This window comes from Alosa pseudoharengus, unplaced genomic scaffold (assembly GCF_046254945.1).
Source record: "Alosa pseudoharengus isolate Yale_2024_CS ecotype anadromous, Long Island Sound unplaced genomic scaffold, YU_APseudo_1.1 YU_APseudo_1.1_scf_14, whole genome shotgun sequence".
NCBI lineage: Eukaryota > Metazoa > Chordata > Actinopteri > Clupeiformes > Clupeidae > Alosa > Alosa pseudoharengus.
The window spans coordinates 37,241,154-37,266,800 of NW_027468609.1; the positions used below are offsets into that span (position 1 = coordinate 37,241,154).

The window sequence follows — 25,647 nt, forward strand, 5'->3', positions numbered from 1 at the left end:
TGCCCTGCACTCACCTAGTTGGCATGGCCAATCCGTGCTGACCTATACTTACTTTGCCTTTGTAGAATCGAATTAGTGAGTCTTCAATGGTTCGTTCTTCTTAACTCATTGAATGCCAAGCTGTTTTCGGAAGCTTTGTCCTACACTACGTTTACACGAAGCAGGGTATTTTCCTAAACGAATATCTGGCCATCTACGTTTGCAAATAAAACTGCATTTACACAAACCCGTGTACATACATGCTGTCATGAGCACGCCAAACCACAGTGGCAGTCTAACGATAGCCTCAAGCTCACATTAACCAATCAAAACCCTGCACGTGAGAACATGTAAATGTAAACATTGGTCGCACATTTGGTGTACTTCTGTCGCATACTGTGACGTTGGCTGCCCAAAACTCCGTTTACCACAGTTTAGAACCAAACGCATAAAGTTTTCCAAAAAAAACACTTTGGCCGGAGTTTTTTTGGATAAGCGTTTTACGGGGCGAATTCTCCGTTTGCGTCTAAATGAAAGGCTCAAACGTAGGGAAATGTCTTCGTTTATAAAAATACACATGCTCGTGTAAACGGGGTCAGCAATCTAGACCATTGTTGATGATTTTTGTACAGCCACAGCATATTCTGTGTTATAGCTATGAACACATACAATGGCTCGTTTAAAAGGTGAGACTTTAAGCTCTCAGTGGGTGCAAACCGTGTATTTCTACACGCCTCTGTTCCTGAGAAATCCCAAGCTAAACAGTGGCTAGTTTTCATCAAAATCGCTGTTTTTTTTCTAGAAATGGAGATATAACGTCTTTCATGAAATATGAAGTGTTGCCTGTAAACTTTCCGGGAAGTGATCAGCGAGACCTGGCGAAACGTAATATTACGTTTTTGGCACTCAGTGAGTTTAAGGTGGGGTATGGGATTCGCAAAACGGCCAGCAGATTCGAAGAACATGGACGTGCAATCATGCACGAGCCAAAACTCAGATGCGTGAGAGCGAACCAGGCTAGCGTAGGCTGCACTATACGAGCTCTAGTCTCCATACATACATACCATAGACTGTATAGTCTATGAGGCATACAATCGCTCACATCAGCTTCCTCCCCAGGCAGGTTAGTTAGCTAGCTAGTTCTACATTCTTTATTCACCTCCAAAAGGGTTGTAGATAGATAGATACTTTATTGAAGGGGAAATTCAAGTAGTCACACAAATGCCCGAAGTTCCTCAAATGTCCGAAGGCGCATGATTTTAAATACAGTACATAAGAAAATACAGACTTATGAACTAATTATGGAGCTAAATTTGTCTCAATTTGTCATACACATCTACAATTGTGAAAAACAATTTACAAGTTACAAAATATATGATTTTTTTGCATGTGGATTTGTGCGACTTTCATGCGAAGAACGTCTCAAAAACACTTTGGAAAGCGAAGAATGCGTGTGCTGGTGATCCACAAATGCAGATATTTAAAATATAATTAAAAAAACAAATATGATTCTTTTATTTGTGGATATCAAAACACACATGCAAATCAAGAAATTTTTGTGGATCCCCCTCTGCGCATATACATATATTATTGAGACAAATTTAGCTCCATAACTAATAGACGTTGACTATAAAAGATTACAAGCCAATAGCCAGGACCGCAACACTGCAATTGTTTGTGTTAGCCACATGTAGCTGCTAATATGCTCACGGAAAGAGCCCATAATGACCTGTTAACTTTGTGGTTTTACTGTTGTATAAATGACAAAAATACTCCATAACGTGTCCGCGCAGGTTAATAGTTCATCGGCTTTTCAGCAGAAAAAATGCCACAGCCGCATCTGTTTGTAGACCTTCCTGATCCTTCAGTTGTCGCCAACGTTGGAAAGCAGCGCCTAGGATGACTTTTGTTTTCGCTTTTACTCTTTCAGCCGTTTTGTTTGCAATTGCTCTCTCAAATATAGATTTCATTTTTACGTTTGCTAGTAGTGGTGGTGGTGGCGTCTTGTCTGCCATTATCTTCTAGTTATCAGCTAGCTCCGGTACTGCAGGATAATGTCAGATGGAAGTACCTTGCACTTCGCACTTGCTCTGACTGGGTCACGAGCTTTGAGTATGTGCACAAAGGGGGTCACGCGCACGCGAGGGGGGAGGGGTATAGTATGACCAACAGATTGACGAACTTACTGTCCAATGATTCTAGGTGGTCTTGGAAATAATTGGATGGAGTTTTTCGAGCCCTGTTCCACAGATGATTGGCTTGTTTAATTTCCATTAGTAATAGGATTTCAAGTGATTTTGCAAAAATGGCCAAAAAAGAGAATCCCATACCCTACCTTTAAGTTAAACATAACATGATATGCATCTTTGCTATTTAAAACACCATTCGGCTAAGTGGCTAGGCTATAGCCTATAGTTCATTTTTGACAGAAATGTCAAGATAGCAACAGGTCATTACATCCTTTAATTGTCAAAATATTATTGTCCATATTATTCAATAAATGTGGCACATATGTGGCTAGAGTCTGTGGATTAATCTATCAAATGTGAGCAGCAAGTGCAGGCAAAATGGAATTATGAGAACCGTTTAGACTCTATGGACCAAGCCCCGAATGTTTTCATCTGCTAGCAACGGCCATGGGAGTTACAAATGTTCCTATTGTTAAAACAAGATTTAATTGTGTAAACTGTTCCCAAAATGATCATGTATTCATTAGTTATAGTATGTTTATCATAATGGGAAAAAAAACATAAAGTAGATGTACCACATAACGGTACAAAATACGACTGGCGCACATTGACGATCATGCCTGTCAAATTTTCTCCATTCTCTACTCTTGCAACTCATGCTGTGTGTGTGGGGGGGGGGGTAATGGGTTATGTTTAGGGTAAGTTTGTGTGCTAGTTTATGAATTGGAGGGGGGGTGGGGTTACTTTGTTACTTTTACTACTCATACTTTTACTAGAGTTTTTACTTGGGTATGGAAAGTGTGTACTTTTACCATCTCTGGTGGCACGCAAATGTATGTACTATCAATCAAAGGGTAAAGAGATTAAGAAAAAAAAGGCATGTGCTTGCTGCTATGAACCCAATCACATGTCTACATTTCTTGTTCATCTGTGCAGGCCATGTCCTAAGATGAGCCAGAGCAGTGTGGAGCTGGATAAGGTGAGTCAGCAGGGATCAGTGGACAGTCTGACACAATCTCTGCGAGAATTGGGCAACAGCTTGTCGACGTCCTCCACTCCACTTCAGCCTGATACCTGTGAGTGTAAACCAACGTAAATAATTTTGTTTGATGGGTATGAGGCGAATGATTTGCCATGGAGCCCTTCTCCTAACCTGATAGGGAGTTAGATGGCTATTTGCAAATATACTGTATCATTGGCATGATCTCCAAACAACTGTGACATAGTTCAAATAGGGGGGAAGTCATTCTGCAGCTGGTTCTGTTTTTGTATTCAAACTAGGACTGTATTTATCAAGACACTGATTATTAACATTCAAACCAAAAGGTGGAGAGGTGGTGTTTCATATAAAAAGGCGGAATTGTGAATGTTTTCCAGGATTTAAAGATTAACTCGTGCATGCTTTGCTATTGTGTGTGGTGGGGGCGGGGGTCCTAGTTCAAACGCATGTATTTTCTCAAGTCTCTGAGAAGGACTTTGATCAAGAAAACATCTGACCTCAGCATATGTTAAAGCTGTTATACTTAATCTTTAAATTAAACATTTAGGAGAAGTACAAAAGATTATGTTTTAGGCCATGTTAAGATTCCATGGTAGGAGTTTTTATATAGTCCTAAAAGTATTAGTTGGCAGAGGTGCTTAAAGTGTTCTCCTGTTAAACAGTAACCATAGGTGCTCTTAGTCAGACTGTTTAAACTGTATTGCTCACTATCAGAGCCTTCAGTAAAAATTCTGATGTTTAGATGTAGCAGAGAGTAGTACACACACATTCTTTGTTTGTCAAGTCACGAAGTCCCAAGTAAATCCCCATTCAAAGATTACCCTAAGTCAAGTCCAACTGCCTACCCTTGTTTTTGCAAGTTCTTAACAATTCATTATACACTCTTTTAAACTAATTTAATGCTTGCATTTTACATGTAGAGTGTATGTTAATGTGCTAACAAACAAATAATTAATGTCTTAAATGGTTATTCTTCTCAAATAATTTTAGAAAATACATTAAATGAAAGACCGGAAATGAGGAGCAAATTTGTTTTTTTAAATTCTTTAACTCTTTTTCTTTAGGTGGGCTGGATGGCACAAAAAAACTATGCCCATCCCTGGTTTCCACCAACCCTCTTGTCACCACTGCAAGTTCCCCCAACTTTGAGCCTTACCCAAGTAACAGCCTGGGCCAGCAACTGCAGCCACCTCCTCTCCCTGAGAAGAAGCTAGTGAATCGCACGGTGTCAGCACCTGGCGAGACGGGGGGAGGAGTGACTATGCGAGGCAGACCACGCTTGCCATTTTATAAATCAGAAGATAATGTTTGTGGGCCTGATGGTGCCCCCTCCAGTCCTGTGGATGCACGACCCTTATACTCATCCTCTGATTGTCTGGAAAACTGTCCTCTTCCCTTGAACCGGCCACTACGTTCCTGCATAGTGGAAGAGGCAAGGTTGGGTGTGGTGGGCCGTCTGGGTAGTCACAGCCGTGGCAGTGTGACAACAGCCTCCTCACCTCAACTGAGCTGTCCTGCCCCCTCTGGCTCTACCCTGCAGCTGCAGACCCTGCTCAGCAACATGGACAGTCGAGAGGGTATTTACTCCAAGCTGGGTGGGCTATACGCAGAGTCGCTGCGCAGGCTGGCCATCAAGTGCGAAGACCACTTTACTCGTAACCAGGGAAATACCCTGCGCTTCCACGAGAGCAACTGGTCCCTTTTCAAGTTAACCTGCAACAAGCCTAGCTGCCAGGCAGGGGATGCGATCTACTACTCAGCCTCCTGTGCTTCAGATGCAAGCAAACCTTATGCTGTCAAGGTAACAAGCAGTAGTGGCCATTTACCTAAGAGGATACAGTGTTTCCCAGAGAATTGAATTCCATTTGTGGTAGTTGGTTTGCAGAATTAACTTGAATGCAACAGTTTTTTAACAAATTAGCACAGTGTGGTTATGATGCTAACCAGATTTAAGCACAATTTAGTACAACCTGGAAAATCATTGTGTGGTGGTCAATGTTGATATTGTGGTGGGCCGCCACAAATAAGTCAATGTATGGGAAACACTTACAGTAGTAAATTACAATTAGGTGGCTACAATGGGCAGCATGAAGCAAGGGATAGTAAACAAAGTAGTGATGGGGAAGTTTCATAGTGAGAGTGGAAGAAAAGAGACATAGAAAGAGAAGGGCATTGGGTAGTCTGGCTGGCTTCCTTATTTTAAGGCTTAACTATAACTCATTGAGTGCCAAAAACGTAATATTACGTTTTTCCTTCCCATGCATTGAGTGCCAAAAACGTAATATTACGTTTTTAGCTTTTTTTTAAATTACGAAACTAGACACTCTAACACAGGGGTGGGCAACTAATTTCCCCAAGGGGCCACATGACAAACTGGGACTGTTGAGGAGGGCCGGACCCAAAATACCGAACTCAAGTCTGAACTCAATTCTGTTCAATTCTATTCTGTTCTTGTATAACATTAAGTAAATCATATGGTTTTGTTTACTAGTCGTAAGAACAGATAAAAATGTGAGGGAGACAAAGGAAAAACAGCAATATTTAATCTATGTCCAGTATTTAATCCTCATTCTCGAAAATGATTTTTTGACATTGACATTTTTTTCAGTTTTCAAAGACTGATATAAAAAAGTACTACAATATCTATATAATTAGGCTAGGTCATGAAAATGTGAAGGAGTCAGTACAACCGATAGGCCTGTGCCACCATTTCATCAACACTCAGCAATATTTCATCATTAAATCATTACCATCATTAAATTAACTCTATGCAGAATTAGACTACAAAAATGTGGAGCAGACAATAGTAGGCTGTCATTAGTTAATCAACATGCACAAAGAAAACTATTTAAAAAATGTAGGCTATGTTTTTGCTTTAACTTTATGCACATAACTGTGATTGGTCAACTCGCTCTGTGTGTTGAGCCGGCTGCTTCAAGCAACCTGTGGGTAGTAGCATCATACTAGTTCGCTAACATAAGCTTTGCAAATAAACTCAGACATATTTTGGTTACAATTACGGGGTTATCCGATTGTAAACTGTCTATCTGCCAGTAACGTTTTGAAATGAACACTTCGTATCGCCAACGAGCAGCAGTAGAAGTTCGTTCTAACAACCTTTGCGGTGGTGAGTGACGCAGACATAAGAGACACAAAACTTTGAAAGGTTTACGCCGACGTAAATAACTGCATTGTCTCGACGCAGAAGCATAAATTCTATTCACCAGCACATCAGATGAGGGTGTTTACGTCGTATGCATCCACGCACAAATGTATGGGCGTACAAATAGCAGTCGCTTTCAAAATAAAAACAACGATATTGATTTGCATGCATTATCTCTATGCTAGGCTCTTGACTATTGTTCTTTCACGGACCTTACGCGGGCCGGTCAGGGAAAGCCCACGGGCCGGATGTGGCCCGCGGGCCGTATGTTGCCCATGTATGCTCTAACACACCTTATATGTGATTTTGGGTACTCTGTGATGAATGGAAATGAAATATATGACGATCGAAAACTCATGAAAACGCACAATCTGGACATTTTATTATAACTCGGTTGCTGCTTTGGGTCGAATCAGTGACGCATGCACGTCAGCTCAAAACCAGGCCATTTTCATGGGTCTATCACTAGGTGGCAGTCTCGCCAGGTCACTTCCCGGAAACTTTACAGGCAACACTTCATATTTCATGAAAGACATTATATCTCCATTTCTAGAAAAAAAACAGCGATTTTGATGAAAAATAGCCACTGTTTAGTTTGGGATTTCTCAGGAACAGAGGCGTGTAGAAATACACGGTTTGCACCCACTGAGAGCTTAAAGTCTCACCTTTCAAACAAGCCATTGTATGTGTTCATAGCTATAACACAGATTATGCTGTGGCTTTACAAAAATCATCAACAATAATCTAGATTGCTGGCACTCTAGGACAAAGCTTCCGAAAACAGCTTGGCATTCAATGAGTTAAGATGCAATTTCAGGCAAAATGTTGGTGATATTTGAGCTCAACAGCCAATCAAGTTACACCCCACAGCCCTGAAGCAACATCTTGATTGGTTGTGTGATTTCATCCAAGACCCTATGGGCCCTTCCTCTCCCATGAATGTAAATCAATAGATGATGACCTTTTTATTGGGCCACCTTAATTCTGAAGTTAAGCTCTGTGGGTGTGAAATAATATGCATAACACAGTACAGGTGTAACACAAACTGTAGGCACCTAAAAAAAAGTATTTGCTCACAAATGGGAGAATGTTTCCCTTCCTTTGTTTCCCATTTACAAGGCAGTGACTGTGTACAAACTCTTTTTTTTACATTAAACAGACAGCTAGAGGGGTTGAGGAGCAATTTGCTGAATTTGACAAAAAATAACTTCTGTGTTTGTACACCATGTTGGCTTTGTAAACGGCAAAACAAATACTGGCAGAAAGCACCACAACCCAATCAACACATTGCTTCAGTAGTACAGAAGGTAAGGGTGTAAGTTTGATTGGATGTTGTTGAACTCAAATATCAACAACCCTTCGTCAGAATCACAAACTCCACTTTTACGGGTGGAAAGTGTCCACTTCTTTGATCATCACTTCTTTGTTCCATAGGACAGGCACTAAGTAGCAAAAAGCTCTGCCTCCTACCATGCTCTCTGACAGTCCTGGGGGTTATTCCAGAAAGCAGGCTTTCTTAAAGATCTGAGTTTGAGATATACTGACTAAAGTAGAGCACTACTTCATGACTTCATGACATGTCTTGACCTAGTTATCCAACTCAAGTTTCAGAAGCTTTTTTAACAGTTGGGAGTTGCTAGGTGTTAATATAAACCAATTAGCTTCTAAGTTAAACCTATGTAGCAGATTTTTGGTAACTAGATAACACACAGTGGTAATGGAAGTCATGGTTTGACAGAATGACTGTGGCTTCTATTTCCTAATTACGCATGCTGCTCGCACAGTTGTGGCTTTCAATGAAAAGTAATAATAAGGATTGAACAGATTTTTTGTGGGGATACCTCCAGGTTCTATTCACTTTTCCTTAATGGGTCATTAATAAAATAAAATATTACTAAAATATACTATTGTGATGGAACTGCCTCGAGTTCCGTCTACTTTTTAGGGCTTGGCCACAGAGTCAGAGGAACAGCAGCGATGAGGTGCAAAAAAAGGTATATTTAATTTAAGGCTTACCAAATCAGAGCAAGCAAGTACGGGTTGTGAAGGGACATATAATGAGCAAAAAATGAAAAATAATTCCTTCTAAATAACTAAGCAAAACGTATAGAATAAACAGTTCTGTTAACAATCTCATTCACTAGGCCTATATGCCTAACACACGGGACAAGACTAGACTAGCACTGACGAAGACTGGCAAAGTTGTGAACATACAGTGAGGCTCATAAGATTTTGAACCCATGCTAAAGTTGACTAAAAATAGGAATATAAAATCATCTTTTGGAAATTGATCTTAATGCCTTAAGTAAAAAAATTAGGAAATATCCAACCTTTAAAGACACCAATTTTCTTTGTGAATGAATAATGTATTGTAAATAAATGTTCTTCCTTAAAATACAGGGGTCATAAGTGTTCACACCCCTATGTTAAATTCCCATAGAGGCAGGCAGATTTTTATTTTTAAAGGCCAGTTATTTCATGGATCCAGGATACTATGCATCCTGACAAACTTCCCTTGGCCTTTGGAATTAAAATAGCCCCTCGTCATCACATACCCTCAAGGATTAAAGTTCTCCGTCATAGGACGGATTTCCGTCAGTTTGATTTTAGAAATGTTATATTTGAGATCGATGCAGATCCGATGAGAAAAAAAATAGGAGGGGGGAGGACTGTCACCTTTGCTTTTCCTTTTTTTAAAGCAACTACAAATATTAGGTAAATGTTTAAAGACCTAATAGTGTTCTTGAGAACTTTCTGTGTCTCAATCAGTGACCGCTCAAGAAGATAGCCTACGTCAGCCATGAGTTTCGCTTTGTACTTTGTACGTTTAACTTTTTTGGATATGATATTGTGAGCTCTATGTGCGAATTCGGAGGCTGTGTTCTTTCCGTGCATCAATGTAGACACTTACTATCGCGAACTCTTGTCAGGGGAGGTCATTCATTTTGGGTGTCACCTATGACTTGAACAGATAGCCTGCTATGCCACCCGATGTAGGCTACTATTATTGTTACAGTTTTTAATCAATGCAACTAACATTATGTGTAAAGCGACGCAATATAAACCGTAGCCTATGCAATTTATTATCCCGTCTGTTATGACATACAACAATGTTTTTCACAATTTGCGACGGAAGGTCTTTACTGAGCGTGTCGAGTAAGGGGGTCAGTCGTGTGCAGGGTGTAGCCTATTTTGCTTAGGCCTCACTTTTAACGACAGTAGGTTGTGAGTGTATGTTGACAAAAAATAACCATACAATTAAAATAGTCAACTTAAAACTTTGCTATAAAATATTATTAATTTATAGCACAAAAACATAACCAGTAGGCCTACCAGAACCTCGCATATTAGCGTCATGATTTGTGTACGTCTATTTGGCAAGGCCACTAGCTGTCATGGATGCGTTGTTGCTAAAGTAAGGCAGGTGTCAAAAGTTAAAAAAATAAATGCAGATGGGCAGCTGTTGGAAACGGGGGAGAACTAACAAGCCATGGTGTAAAGAAATTAAAGTGCCAGCGGTTTGCTTTTGCGCGGTTCTCTGCAAGAAAATTGTTTATGGATGCAATAGGAAAACTTTTTAGCACGCCACCAATCAGAAGACCGCCATAAGGTTAACTTTCGTGCACTTTAGGACATCTTCCCTACCTGGTGCAACTAGCCACCACGACAGAGGTAGGCTACGTTTATCTATGGCTGACCGTTTTTACGTTTAGAAAGTAGGCTACGCATGTTCTTTCATAGCGCAACACGACCTGTCCTTAACCATATCGCAACCTCTTGTCAACCTTATACAATCTGTTGCTGAAGACAAAAGCTCCGTCTCCAGATTGTCGTTATCAAATGCGCAGACCTCCTGCATGAGCACACACAGTATTGCTGCTCATTGGAAAACTGAGTTGTCTGTAAAACTCAAAATTACCATGTTTTCATTATGCGGATGAGGCAACAAATGGAAATATGAACAATATCTAGAATGTTCTGATTCGTTACTTTGATGAGGAAATGGGAAGTCTTGCAAACTTGATTTTATAGATTTTACTTGGTGTTGAATTGCATATTAACAAGAACAAAATCTCCCCTTTAAACACTTTTGGCCTGAAGTAATTAAATAAGAGTGTGTTAAAGCCTTTCTACAATATTGCTGCAGTAGAAAAGAACAGCAATGGCTAATCAGCAATGGTCAGGGATGGTACTAAAATATATTTTTGTTCATCAGGAAAACTCAATCTCAATCAAGAACACTCTCAATTCGCCTTATTCACATGGCGGCCATTGGCGGCTAAAACGAGGCTACAGGGTACACAAACCATAGGATTGTTATGTTCTATGCATTCACCTGTAGGTGGCATTAATTATATAGTAAGTGTACCCTGTAGCCTCGTTTTGGTTTAAACAATGGCCGCTGTGTGAATAAGGTGAATACTCCCTTTACTTTGCTGTTTGCATCTTTTTGTACATTAAAAACCAATAGGTCGCGACCGCAAAAGCGGTGCTATCTCTATAGGTAGATATGAACAACGTATGACTTATGGCCTGAAAAAAGTTCAGTCAAACGATTTTTTTTCACTTTAATCCCTGCATACTCTTCACCATATCTAGAGATTGGCATGGTGTTATTTCAGTTAGCCTATTAGCTGGTTTGATTTGCATTGAGCTCAATGAGCATCAAACCAGCTAATAGGCTAACTGAAAATCTGCCTGCCTCTATGGGAATTTAACATAGGGGTGCAAATACTTTTGACCCCTGTATTTTAAGGAAGTACATTTATTTATTTACGAACCGTCACAATTATGTAAAGAAAAAAATAATGATTGATACCAAATGCGTACAAAAAGAAGTTTATCCTACCCTTAATGTCAATCTTTTTGCACTTTCCCCCCCAAATATAGGGCCTTGTAGAAATCAATGAGAATGCCGCCGTACAAACTTTGAATGGTTCAGTCATACAGAAAACATGTTTGTCTTCCACCCTACAAAGTTTGGGCAGTCTATGAATAATATTTTTCTTGATATGAATGGCCAAACATTGCTTCCAATATAATGTGATTTTCAGGCTGTAAAACTGACGTAATTTTAAAGGCTGAAAATAACATGAAGTCATAGGATTTGAACAGAAATATCAACCTTATCTGATTTGACACAGAATGACCCCAATGCTAGTTTTGCACTATGTTATTTTTTAAAGATTTAAGGACCTGCTCAACCTTTTTTTATCTTTATCTGCAGATTTGTAAGAGTACTTCTTCTGACTCAAAGCAAGGCCACTTGTATGGGCTTTCTATCCAGCAGAGTCTGCCTCCCCACTTTAACCTGCAGCAGGACTGTGGCCACTTCATTGCGTGTGTACCCCAGAGTATGTTGCCATCAGAGGAGCTTCCTGCAGCATCAAGCCTTTCAACCATGGTATCGTCTCCTGGCCAGAGTGAGCAGGAACATGTAGTAGTGATCACAAATGAGGTGCCCTACCAGAGTGCGTCAGATTTTGTGCGCGAGTGGATATCATTCCACAAAGCTCAGCCAGAAGTCTATGAGCGGCGAATATGCTTCCTGCTACTACAACTCTGCAATGGTCTGGAGCACCTGAAAGCCTGTGGAGTCACACACCGTGACCTCTGTCTGGAAAACTTGTTGCTGGTCCCCCACAGACAGGCTGGCTGTGCTCTGGACACACAACAGCAACAGCTCCCACGTCTAATCATTAGTAACTTTACCAAGGCAAAGCAGCGTAGCACTGAAGGCCCTACTAAAACTGACCCTCGCCTCAAACGTGATCATGCCCGACTGGCCCCCGAGATTGTGTCAGCCGTCCAGTACCGCAAGTTTGATGAGTTCCAAGTTGGCATCTTGATTTATGAGTTACTCCACCAGCCCAACCCGTTTGAGTTGAGCCCAGCCTTGAAGGAGCAGGAATACTGCTGTGAGGATTTGCCCCCCATACCTGGCGTATCTTTGTACTCCAGTGGCCTACAGAGGTTAGCCGGCTTGCTGCTCCAGTCTGACCCTATCAAGCGTATTCACATCCAGGATGCCAAGCGGGTGTTGCAGAGCCTATTGTGGGGTCCGCGGAGGGACATGATGGAACAGCATTGCAAGAGCAGCAGGGGGCAACACGAGGGGCTGTTGAACTGGCTGGATGTGAAGCGGGCATTGCTGATGATGAAATTTGCTGAGCGCTCTCTAGAGCCAGAGAGGAATGCTGAGCTGGAGGACTGGCTATGCTGTCAATACTTCTCCACTGCACACCCATTGTCACTTTGTCACACAGCCGAATTGCTGTACTCATTTAAAGTTACACACTGAACTATCTATACTACTATTAATGAATGTGAAAAAGTGTGTTTAAAGGTGTGTAATGAGTCAATGAATGAGGGGACACTGTTGTTGACACTATACTGGAGATGTATTGAGTTCTACACTGTGTTTATGTTTGCTTTTATTTTTTTTTCTTTGGTCATTTCATTCCTGTGAAATTGGCTGGCTACATTGCTGCTTTATCATGCTCAGCATCAGCATTTTCTGACTGAAGTAGACACACTTCCGTCCTCATATTACTTCATGAAAGTTACTAAGTCATTTTCTTAGTATTGACCGAATTATACATTATACGTCATTGTTCACTGTGCTTTTTATAATTGTGTAACCTTGGGAACCCACTGAATAATTACATTTAAAATGAATCTAATGTAATGAATCACAAATTCTATTTGCTAAGTGTATGTTCATGGCACATTCCACCATGTGAAATGTTATGTATATGAGGTCAATTTACACCTTGCATTAAAATGTTATATTGCAGTCAGGATGGCCACACAAAGTTACCGTTTGTATGCATTGTATGCCAAGACACATTGACGATATCTGGTCAGCCAAACCAGGCCATAAGACTTAAGACTTTGCCAGTCTTTCATATTAAGGCCCTGCAGTTAATGGGAAACTTTTACAGCTTTTATTATTTTCAGGGTGTTTTAACATTTAAACAGAATGTGTCTTTGAGCCAGCAGTGTTTTCTATATGCTGCAAGATTGCAAATTTAAGTGCTGTAGGCTAATAGTGTTTTGCTCTGTTTTTGGTTACCTGTGTCACTGGCACAGATTTAATACCGCATATTTTATGTTAAATTCTAAACAAATCACAAGTTATTGTGTAGCCTCTTCCCTACTTGATCTGCAGAATTGGCATTGTGCTAGATGAAAGTTTAAACCCCCCAGCTGCAACTTGTGAGTTAGAGGAGAGCTCTGTTTTAATTTGTATTTTTATTCTGGCCCTGTATTTTCATCTTTATGATTTAAAACAAGGTTGTGACTAGGGGGTTCATCAGCTACACATTCCTATGTATGGAAGTAATTAAAAAATTAGACCTGTTCCACAGTGGCATTTAAGTTGTGTACAGCTGTATTAAAGTACATATAATAACGTCTACAAATATGTCTGCTCTTGATATCCATCTATATTCGTGGCCAAAAGTTTTGACAATGACACAAATGTTATGATTCAGTTGTGGTGTTGTGGTGAGTGATCAGATTATTATTACTAATAACTCATAGCAGACAGCTTCATTAGCATAAAAAAATATCTTAATCACAAACATTTTTTTTTTACTGTTTTTGTCCTGGTGAAAATGTCCAACTAACATCATTTTGGTATAATCACATCATCAGCACAGTGTGAACTGGCACAAGTCAGCTGAAATCTGAATAGCAGAGCAGACTGAAGTGTTTAAAATGTTGTGTTAGCAATGATTAGCCTCAAATACACATGCAGCTGAAACTTTTTGTTATTTAGTATAGTAGTGAAACAAAACAAAACAAATCACAAAATGCTGAAGCAGCAAAATTTGACAGCATTTGTCACTGTCAAAACTTTTGGCCTCGACTGTAATGATGAAACACCCACTGCCATCAGCTACCACTAGCTAGCAGTAGCACTGTACCGGTACATAACGACTAGTCCACAACTATTATGAAAAACGTACTATGAAACCCCTAGCTGCGACATGAGCCATAGATCAGATGTCAACATGAACATTGGAGTCAAGGTTACAATATTATCACAATATGGATACAAACAGGGTAGGAATTTCACAGCGGCCACGACGGCCATGGTCAGTGATGGTCTGGGGAGGCATACCCTTGGAGGGACGCACAGACCTCTATGGCCAAGACAATGACACCCTCACTGCTCTTACAGTGGGCATCGCTTTCAAATCAGTCGCGCATTACGAGGCGTGAAACTGCGTGAAGCTTTAGTACCACTTTCAGCCACTGTACATCGCTCTGCCTGCCCGCCCCTTCTGAAAAAGCTCGATTTACCTCGATTTAGGCTACTTGGGTATGGGTTAAGGCTTGACTACACGGTGGTAACGAAAATCGAAATCGAAATTTGCTGTCTACATTATTGTCAGTGTTGGGGTAACGCAACTATGCAAATCAAAACAGTGGTGTGATAATTGAGCCAGTAGAGAAACTGTTCAGAATTAATCTGTAGCCTTGGGTAGGCTTCTGCGACATTTTTAACAGGCTACGCTATAGAGGCTTAGACAACTACAGTATGACCCACGTTTTGGTTTCGTAAATTAATTTGCCCTTCTTGACTGCAATGTAGTCAATTGACTGTTTGACATGTCATTTTTATTTTTCTGTACAATAAACAAATACATCTGCTTTATGCCGCAGAATTACATTCATATTTGGAACTTACATAGTCCAATGCATCGTTACACTATGTTATGTGTTTCCCAAAACCATAGTAGCAACGAACGTTCGCAACCTCTATCGTAAAGTTGTGTAGTTACAACTACACCTATCGACCTGTGGTAGAGTGCTAGTAGAAGCATAGTTCCAGGGATCTTCATGTCAAAGACGTCACTGACGCCAGTTAGTTGTTTGCAAATTAATAATTATATAAATATATTTAGGTTTCTAATTCATATTTACACTTCGAACCACCATACATCCATATTTTAAAATGCCCAAGGCAGTAAATACATAAATTAAAAGTCAATTTGCAGCCATGTGCACGTAAGTAAAAGTCACACACCTGCAGATAATAATAAGGTGGTGCGCACTTTTTGACGAGTCAGCTGAGAATATGTAGCCTTTGATTTTCATGGAGGGGGGGGGGGGTCCTTGTTAGTTTACGCAAACCAAGCCAAGAAGGCTGATTCTGATTTTGATAATATGATCTGCACAAAAGATAAACTTAGGTAAACAACGATGTCAATATTGTCAAAATCTTAACCCAGATTCGAACTCTTGGACAGGGGACTGGTAACTGCTGTGCAACGGCGGCTGTCATCTGCCGGCCTCAACGCAATGCGCCACAGAAGTATGTGCAGGTGCCCATTCACATGCTACTAAACGTCATTAACTACCTTAGTCCAGACTACTGAAGTTTGGTAACTATCATGGTCCAAACTTACAGTACTATGTAAGTACGGAAACAGTCGTAACTTACATGTTGGTTAGTTGAACGATGCATCCTGTTAGTAAAAAGCTAACCTCCGTATTTTATGAAGCCTACACAGTACACTGTAAACCCTAATTCGTTCAATAAACATAACATTTTTGAGGTAACACGTTGCCCTAAATATTTTATGTTATGTATTGTTCAATAAACGAACAAATTTACATCAAGTGTACTGACATGTGCCAAATAGTAATGCATGATGAATTTTAGTAGCCTACAATAAACTAGTTTTGCATGTTACAACAACGTAAACTTGCGATGAAAGAATACCTTCAATGTATGTTTATGTAACTTATAAATATTTACTATTTTAACTTAAACTTTTAATTAAGTGAGCATAAAATGTATTTTTAATTTAATTAAAAGTTCATTAGACATTTCTTATAGTTAAATGTGTTTTAAGGGGCTTAAGATATGAAAGTAAAAGAAACAGTCTTTATTCAGAACACTTGAGTGTTTATTCAATTATTACTCAACTCAACAATTTCAAAATACACCTGATCAAAATCACAGAGAATAGAAATACAGGCTCTATAGAAACTCTACATACACACACAGATGTAGAATACACCATCAATACAATTTCAAGAACACACTATATTTATAAGTGTCAGCTGATACCCAAAATGGTAAAAGGCAAAATGGGCCAGACCCCACACACATCCACAAAGGAATTATATTACAGCTCAGAGTATACTATGATAAGTAATGATAATCAAAATGCACCTTTATGCAAAAAATTAACATGGGCATTGACAAGGCAGTCAAAAAGTACCACTATCAAACACTGGATACGTGCACACACACAAACACAGATATTATTATAAACATTATCCACCACAATATCCAACCCTGCAAACACTCAGACACACTCACTCACATTCACTCAGACAAACTCACTCATATTCACACTTTACAGCTGATTTGTCAGCGTTAAAACTTTCCTTTTTAGCATCCCCACAATACCAGCCTGCAAACAGCTAGGTACACAATACAACTGCTCTATCCCCGTCTCCCACACTCACGCTCAAAATCAGAGCACACAGTAACATATTTATGTTTATGTTTATTATAATATAAATTGTAATTTCGTGTCCCATTAGGATGAACCACAAATGTCTTACAGCAAATTAACTCACTCTTCATGGCATTATTGGCCTTAGTTATAGCCTATATCTAACTACTAAAGAATTATACTTCAGTGATACTACTTACAAAGCAAGTATTGAAGAAATCAGCTGAGTTGTCATCAAAGAGTATTGGAAGCCCTCAGGACAAGGCATCTGATGTCAGCAGTGTCCGATGTCTGGATTGCAGTGAAAGCAGAGACATTAGAGACATTAACACAGTAACATAAGAGACAGTGACATTACAGACAGCTATCATTCAAGACATCCATACACCAACATCAGTAGTATCACTTCATCTTACAAACCTTTGTTTGGCGCAACAGACCATCCAGAAGTTGTCCCTTTAGACCTCTCTTTGACCTGATGATTTCAACAAGTTTAGGGCAAAGACGATCCAGAGACTCATATAATTCCTGTTTCCGTTTTTCCCTACCACTCTGCTGAATTTCCTGGGAGACCTGAAACAGAGACAGAAATAAATCATGTTTATCAAGACACTGTGAACAATCATTTATGTAGTTCGCTTGACACTTCATATTACAGGGCTGTCCCATCTACTCTGTTTTTTGTTTGTCATGTACTCATAAAAGGAATTGGGGTGATGAAATGATGGGGGGGATGTAGCCTGTGTGTGAGGGGGGACGGAGGGCATACCTGTGTGTATGTGAGGGTGTGTGTGTGTGGGTGGGTGACATCAAAGGCTACAGTAACATTATGTTAACTTCACATGGCTGCATTATATTAGAATTTTAGAGACATTAACAGAGACAATCAAACCTTACCTGAATTTTAACAAAGAGTGCTGGCCAACGCTGTATCATCTGGCTCACAGGAGGCTTGTCCACAACCTCCTTTCTTTTAAAAGACAACGTGAAGGGCAGATTGCTGTGACCGACCTGGCAAATGAAACCGGGACATGTGAGTCCTAAGCGTGCCAACTTAAAGTGCACAAACACTCATTGTAAGGACAGCGAAACGGTTCGCTTCTAGTACAGCTACCATGCTTCAGCCTGTAACTTAATGCTTTAATATTTATCCTCTCTTCTCGCAATTAAATGCGCGATACTTGCATTTCCAATTTATGTTCCTTTCTTTATTTTAATGTTGCTGCATAATTTAGCATGTTGTCAGAAAGACGGAACGTTATGTAAGGGATAACGGCCACCAAGGTAGGCAAGGGGCAAAGAACTCCCCGACGCGCAACGGAGTTGCCTCCACCCGAGTCCATTAATACCAGAGCCCGTCTACGGAGAGCCTTGCCACCCCGTATTAAGTCCCATTGTACCGAATTTTGTTTGCAGTTCCACCAGATTTCCACTGGGGGCGATCGCCATGAGTGCAGAATGAATGGGAGTCAATGGAGCTAGACGGCTAAATTTGTCTCTTTCACCTGATTGTCGTTGACAAATCTCAGATTTGATTGTAGTTTGTATAACTTCAACATGGGTTATAGGTCAAAAGTTGAATGAACGAGTACTTATGTCCTTTTGATTTCTTACAGTTTGGGTCGTTGTTGCCCATAACACGCTAGCATTGTGCTAATGAGTGACGTCATTGACACGTTTGAAAGGCTTTTTAGAACAATTAAGTGACTTTAAAAAATATAATACTCCACCAAGTGTATTTTCTTTGCCTCCCCTTTCGAATACAATATTCAAATTACTTGAAAGAAAAAAATTATATCCCGAGATGTACAGCTCCATAGACCTCCATGCATTCTGCACTCGTGGACGAGCGCCCTCATGTGGAACCACAGAAGAAACTGCAACCAGTTCAGAAACCGGAAGTTTTCCGAGAGTGGCAGTTCTCCCCTTATTAGACATTCTCTGTTAATACCTTATAACTGGACACACCTAGAAGGCCGTTATCCCGCGTATCCACCGGTTGCCACTGTAAAGCCATGCCTTTATAGCAAGCAAAGGAAACACACGGCTCCGTTTAAAAAGAAGCCCACTAATTCAGCTTGTTGTACAACTTTCGTTGATAGCATGGACAGTTAGCTTGTTTACAGTTGATTCCTTTGTTGCGAAGCCTGCCAGTGCCTCCAGGCTCAACTGTCGTTTCCTGGGCCACCTGTTGCTCAGAATGTTGATACAACTGAAAGATCCCATTTGATTCTACAAATTCATGAAAACCATTCTCCTCACTCAAAATGGGCGTGTAATATGTGGGATATTCTGAGATTTGTGTGCAATGTACAACTTTTTATAGGTTCAAACAAAATGTGGGATTACAGTGTAGATCACATCCCAGATAGCAATTTCCTTTGGGCCGGATCCGCATAAAAGCCTTTAGATCCGCCTGTACCACGCGGACATACGTATCTGGCTGTGGGCCAGATCTGCTCCTGATAGAGGTTTCAGCTTTGCTAGTAATGCTGTTTTATCACCGGTTTACAGATTTGTCCCAGGTCCGATTTCCGCAACTCAACTGGAAGTCAGGAAATGCGTTTAAAATACAAAACACTGATTTGGCCCAAACCTGTGATACGGATATGAGCCGAAGGACCATTTTTTCACAGCTGACCCAGGTGGTGATGATATTAATTGGGTCATTCTACGAAACCGGTGCCTTTTGCATCCGGTCCATTTCATGAGCTCTCAACAATGTAAAAATGTGTCAAAATGTATTTCAAAGGATCAAACCTGTTAATTTAAGTGTTATGAATTACATAATGCATATTTCAATGTCATTGTAAATATAAATCCTACACTTTTTAGTCATCTTTACCAAGGACATGGCCAATGTCCGGAAAGTCACATATGGAATTCGCACCTAATATATTAATTAGAACATTTCATTTTTTAACCAAATTTTCATTAATGTCATGATTAAAAATATGCTCTTGATACTATACTATATGTTTTTTTTAAATAAAAGTATGATTTCCCATACAAAAATCATGATTTATGCCCGTCCCGTAGTTTTACATACCACCCCATAACGCATTGCTCTTTTTGGTAGTTAGATAGGGTCTGTTAAGCTTAACCTTACCACCCCATAACGTATAATAGATAGGGAAACTGTTAAATTAGGATTTTTTTTTTCAACTGTAATGTAAAGTGAATAGAAGGAAATTTTAAACTGAATGGTATATTTGCTATCTTAGCTAGTCAATAACAGTGCTAGCTGCAGTCATTCTGAGGTGAAATTTACCACCCCGTAACATACCACCCCATAACACTTTGTATCGTTATGGGGTGGTAAGGGGAATGTAGAGGGGGTGATAAGGGGATTGCAGAGTGGTTGCCATTGCCATTTAGATTACACAATTCATACAAATTATATTTATATATAGTTTTACATACTGTGATGACTGGGGGAAACCTCTGTTCTATCTGCAGTGAGCCCTTAGCAATAAGTCCATAGCAACCAGCTAATCTGTTGAATGCTGGTTCATCAGTATGCATTGGTCACTGTTAATATTTTATGACTATATTGTATGCCAATGTTAGCCTACTGTAGACTATTGTGGTGAGAAATAATTATTAAACAGCTTAACTAGTTGTGATGGACTTGTTGGTAAGGGCTAACTACAAGCAGAAAGGAGGTTTCTGCGGTCATCACAGCAAATGAATGCATTTCAAAATGTAGAGTACTTAGCTTTTTTGTGTATCTAGTGACAACCCAGTCATGAACCTTCTCTCTCTCTCTGTCTCTCTCAACTTGGCACACACACCTAGTCAGTGTAAATAATTATGATAATTTTCATAATTTGCAGACAATCATGGCTCCAATGAGTAATGCTGAACGACAGCGACTATTCCATGCTCGCCGCAATGCCGATCCAGAGAGGAGGCAGCAGTATCTAGAGATTGAGCGGCAAAGATGGAGACGAGATGTCGAAAGAGGGGAAAAAAAAGAAAAAAAAAAAGAAAAATCTGACTAAACCTATATGACCACCGCTTCGCTGCGCGGCGGTCATAATTATTAAACAGCTTAACTAGTTGTGATGGACTTGTTGGGAAGGGCTAACTACAAGCAGAACGGAGGTTTCTGCGGTCATCACAGCAAATGAATGCATTTCAAAATGTGAGAGTACTTAGCTTTTTTGTGTATCTAGTGACAACCCAGTCATGAACTCTCTCTCTCTCTCTGTCTCTCTCAACTTGGCACACACACCTAGTCAGTGTAAATAATTATAATAATTTTCATAATTTGCAGACAATCATGGCTCCAATGAGTAATGCTGAACGACAGTGACTATTCCGTGCTCGCCGCAATGCTGATCCAGAGAGGAGGCAGCAGTATCTAGAGATGGAGCAGCAAAGATGGAGACGAGATGTCGAAAGAGGGAAGAAGTTGTTGATCAAAGATCTGAGTGAGAGGGACCAACGACAGTTAAGGAAAAAGTGGAAGGAACAGAATGAGGCCCCGTCCATTTATTAGGGAAGTGCGGTGTAAGTTTAAATGTTACTAACGAAGGTATTATAGCAATATTATAAATCTGGCGACGGAATAGCCTAGAACTTGGGTAGGCCTAGCGTTTAGTAGCCTATGCACTTGCGGTGATAGCCAAAACTAATGGGAATCGCGGACTATCCTACAACCAAAGAAAGTAAAGGAGATTATTTGTACCTGCGTTAGCCAAATAAAGGACGGGACTGCACCCTTTACAAACCGTAAAAATGAAGTTTATTAGTTTTACAGTTGACTACAGTTGACAGTTCACTATCAGTCCACACAAATAATTCTGGTTTCCTTGCACTAGCCATTTTCGTCGTAGCCTATGCTGTCTGTTTGTATAGCCTACAGCACGCAAGCTTTGGTCAATTTCTGTAACAGAAACAGTGCCACCTCTAGGCCTGGGATATGAAGTAACGTGTTAAGTCGTGTTGAGATGGATCCGTTTGGACGCAAAAATATTCTTGATACGGTTTCAGGGAAGACGGAGGAAAAAAAAGATTGGTTTGGTACGTGTGGACTAGCCCTGAAAGGAGAAAGCAGGCAAAGGCTAGCCTGGAAAATCCAGACCCTGATAATCTAGAAAGATTAAGGGTCTGGCCACGAACAATCATGTAATGGCCCAACTCGAGGGGTGGCACCAAGCATGCATTTGAAAATCTCACTGCACGCAATTGGATAACACCAGACCAATGTTTACTCTGAATGATTCCGGACTTCGACGCAATTGGATAACACTACGATCAATGTTTCCAACGTTGCAGCGCTGTCGTCATCAGTTTAGCTCGCCTCTGGCCCGCCTATGTCAGATACGATTTGATTTGTTCTACGGGATGCATGGGGAAAAAGTAACGTGCATCATTGCTCATTGCCAGAGTGCCTCGCAGAGACAATTCCATTCCAGGGTAGGCGAAGGCTAGAATGAAGGCTTTTGACACCCCTCCTGAGAGTACTTTATCTTTTTCAATGTACCCAATTTTATGATCATATTTCAAAATGAATGTACTCAATCTTCTGAAATCTATCCATGTTGAATGGACCCAGTATTTCATGACATAAATTTGCATTTTGAACTTCATATCAATAAATATGTTTATATACTTTGGATCTTGGCTTATTACGACATTAACAGTCCACACATATGTCCAGAACTAATCAAATTATTGTTAAATTATAGCCTAGAAATCTAGACGCGCCCCTAGCGGCAGCAAATTACATTTGATGCCAGGGCTAGTCTAGCAACTCTCCGTTGACTTGTGAGCTCTAGAAATCGAAACTAAATCTGGCATTGAAATCGTGTATAGAGTCGTTTGTTGGGCTTAACATAATGATTGATGGCAGAGTTGCAACGGTTTGGCTTGAATTCCCTGCTACTTGAAAACAAATATCCTATTGCGTCCTATTGCGTGCAGAGGGAATTTGAAAGACAACTGATTATCCCGACCCTCGGACTGAGCACTGCGAACGGTGAGTGCCCAGACCCTACATTATAATGTGGGTCTGGCTCGCCAGGCTAGTTAAATTATGGAAACAAACAAAATTAACCACCCCGTAACAGGATTTACCACCCTGTAACATGACTTACCACCCCATAACATGTGTGTTTTTTTTTTAAAATACTAGAGAGTGAGTGAAATAGCCCATAAATAAATGTTTGATCATAGTGTGATGAAGTGGGCCTATTTACACATGTAGCTTTAATTTGACAATAGGGAGTAAAAAAGCCAATATTGTTCAAAACACCAACCAATGGGCATGCGGAATTCACAGTTTGAAGATTAAAATCTAAATTCTGCAAATCTCCAATTAAAAAACAAACCTATAACTTTTAATATCAAATTAAGGACATTTTTATGACAGGAAAACATGAAATGTTCTGAATTCAATGTATGCATTATGTCTAAAATGAAGCGCATCTTGTCCGTTACGGGGTGGTAAAAAAAAAAGACACCTGGGCTACAATAAAAAGGAAAATATTAATAGGGATTTATGCCTGAGGTGGGAAAATATTTTTTTATGCAGGTCATATAATGTCTTATATCATGTGGATGTCTTAAAATATGGCTTGTCCTACATGATTTTTTTTTAAATGTCAAAGTGAAAAGGCATCGGTTTCGTAGAATGACCCAATTAAGGTGCTGATTCTGCTAAATTTACTGTCCTTTCCCTAGCCTACTTCATTGTCAACTGGCTGCTAAAGAAAAAAAAAGGTAGGCCTATTTTGGAATGGCACAAATTTAGAAACCATGGGGGTGCACTATGTTCCCATGGCCACTTCATTTCTACAGTAAGGCTGGAAAAGAAGATATAGTTGGCTCAATGTTGATCATATGCTCGTTTCATTATTTTTATTATTACCTAGCAGTGGTAAAAGTAGTCTTGTTGTTTGTGTCAGATCAAACAGTGCTATGAGACAACCCCATATTCTTGCCACGCATGCAGAAGTCCAAGCGGTAACGTTAATCAAGGATCTTTGGTTTGCGCACTATCAATCTTTTGACATGATTTGCCAGCCTGGGGTTGGACTAGGACACAGCCCAACTTTTCAAGGTAAGCTATCTGCTTTTTAGCTCTGTTGGTTTATTCAGAGACAACAATAAGCAGCCGAGCGATTGATAACTTTACTGTAAGTTTATACTATTATTTTCCAGCAATATAGGCTACTAGCTTAGCTTGAGCAAAACAGCCATCACAATAACTAGCCTATTTTGGAAAAACAGTGATAACACTAACAGGATCACTGATGATAAAAAAAACGAGTGTGACTTAGCCTATTTTCAAAAAGGAATAAATGGCTAATGTTTATTTTGTGTTGTTTCAGATTGACCATGGAGATGACTGAGGAAGACAGCCAGAATATCGATGGGAACAGTGGAATTAACACAACTTAAACTTTGTCTGGGATTGCACTTCTACAGCCAGGTTGTTGAATAAAAAAAATAATAAGACACTTATTTGTAAAGTTTTTTTTACCCCCCTATTGTGTTTGTAGCCTAGCTTATGTTTATTAGTTGAGCTGTTGGGAAAACGTTACGAACTTTAGCCTGGGTGAACCTATAACGAACCTGTTAGCAAATGTGTAGCAAACAGATTTTTCAGGATAATTAATTACCAATCACATTTCACATGTCAAATAAAGCCAGCTGATATCTGATAAACGGGTCCGTACCACACACAATAAGCAGACCCGTATTGCATATGATAAGCAGATCTGGAACACGTCAGTAACACAGACTATCATACGGAACTGGGCCAGTCTTAGCCCTTATTGGAACCAGATCCGTCAAACGGATCCAGACCAGTTTTGGACCGATGTGCATTTGGACGCCGGATCAGGTCCATTATGCAGATCCGTGCAGGACGTTGTGGTAGGTGTGGCCCAGTTCCGTCCCAGTGTATGTTTGCTATCTGGGAATGTTTTTGTGAAATTCATGAAGTGTGTCAACAACATCCTCAAATGGCCATCTGACCAAAGACAGATCCCCTGTTGGGTGTCATTCCAACATATCCTTTGTTGTGTCAGTGTGCCAGACATCTATGGACGCAGTGCTCGCCAATACAAACTTGACCAAAATTACCATGACAAAATGATGCCACTGCTTCCACAATTTCTTGGATAATACTAAAGACACTATTTCATTTTCAATTTAATTTTATTTGGAGAGTGACAGGGGCAAGGGAAAACTCTTTTATTTGTAGTGGTCTTACACTATGTAACATTCTTGTTATTTAGTTTGAAAGTTTGATGGAGGGTCTCTTTCATGGGGGATAAGGGGTTTTAATCTGTGACAGCATCTCAGTATTTAATTGTTTGCCATCACTGAGCATAATACTAAGTTATTTCCACTATTTTCATGCTTTATCATCACTAAATTCTCCCTGATTTACATTCCAGACTTCTGGAAACAATGTCCAAAATGGTGCATTATGAAGAATAAAATTCATATTATGGAGCTTCATAGTCAAAAATGTTATTTCATTAAAAGAAATAACAAATATGTATCTTTATCTGGTATAAATCCCATTAGGATCATCAAGTGCCCACATGGTCATTTGGGGGTCCAAATATGGGGTTCCAAAAAAGTCACCTTTGCCGGAGAGGGTTTTTGGACCCCCATAAAACCCCCATCAGTGGTACCATAACCCTCAAATTAATTTTGGCAAGAGCAAAGTTCCCAAATATAACAAATAATCCTGTTTAGAATAAATATGATCATTAATCGTGGTGCTACGGCCACCCAAAAAGTGAAAAATCACACATGCTGTCAACATTTTTTAGGACTTTGGTGACCCACCTCTCCTCCAAACAGTAAGGA

The 25,647-nt window shown here is 40.0% G+C and overlaps 1 protein-coding gene across 1 annotated transcript in view; it reads left to right on the plus strand.

Moving 5' to 3' along the window:
* The window catches only part of prag1 (PEAK1 related, kinase-activating pseudokinase 1), a 63,905-nt gene extending 48,893 nt beyond the window's left edge, over window positions 1-15,012 (plus strand). Inside the window, exons 4-6 of the mRNA XM_076284886.1 lie at window positions 3,105-3,244; window positions 4,233-4,969; window positions 11,559-15,012. Coding sequence (XP_076141001.1) covers window positions 3,105-3,244; window positions 4,233-4,969; window positions 11,559-12,632 — 1,951 coding nt within the window. The 3' untranslated portion in view covers window positions 12,633-15,012. The remainder of the gene's footprint in view (window positions 1-3,104; window positions 3,245-4,232; window positions 4,970-11,558) is intronic.
* The last annotated feature ends 10,635 nt before the right edge of the window (window positions 15,013-25,647 follow it).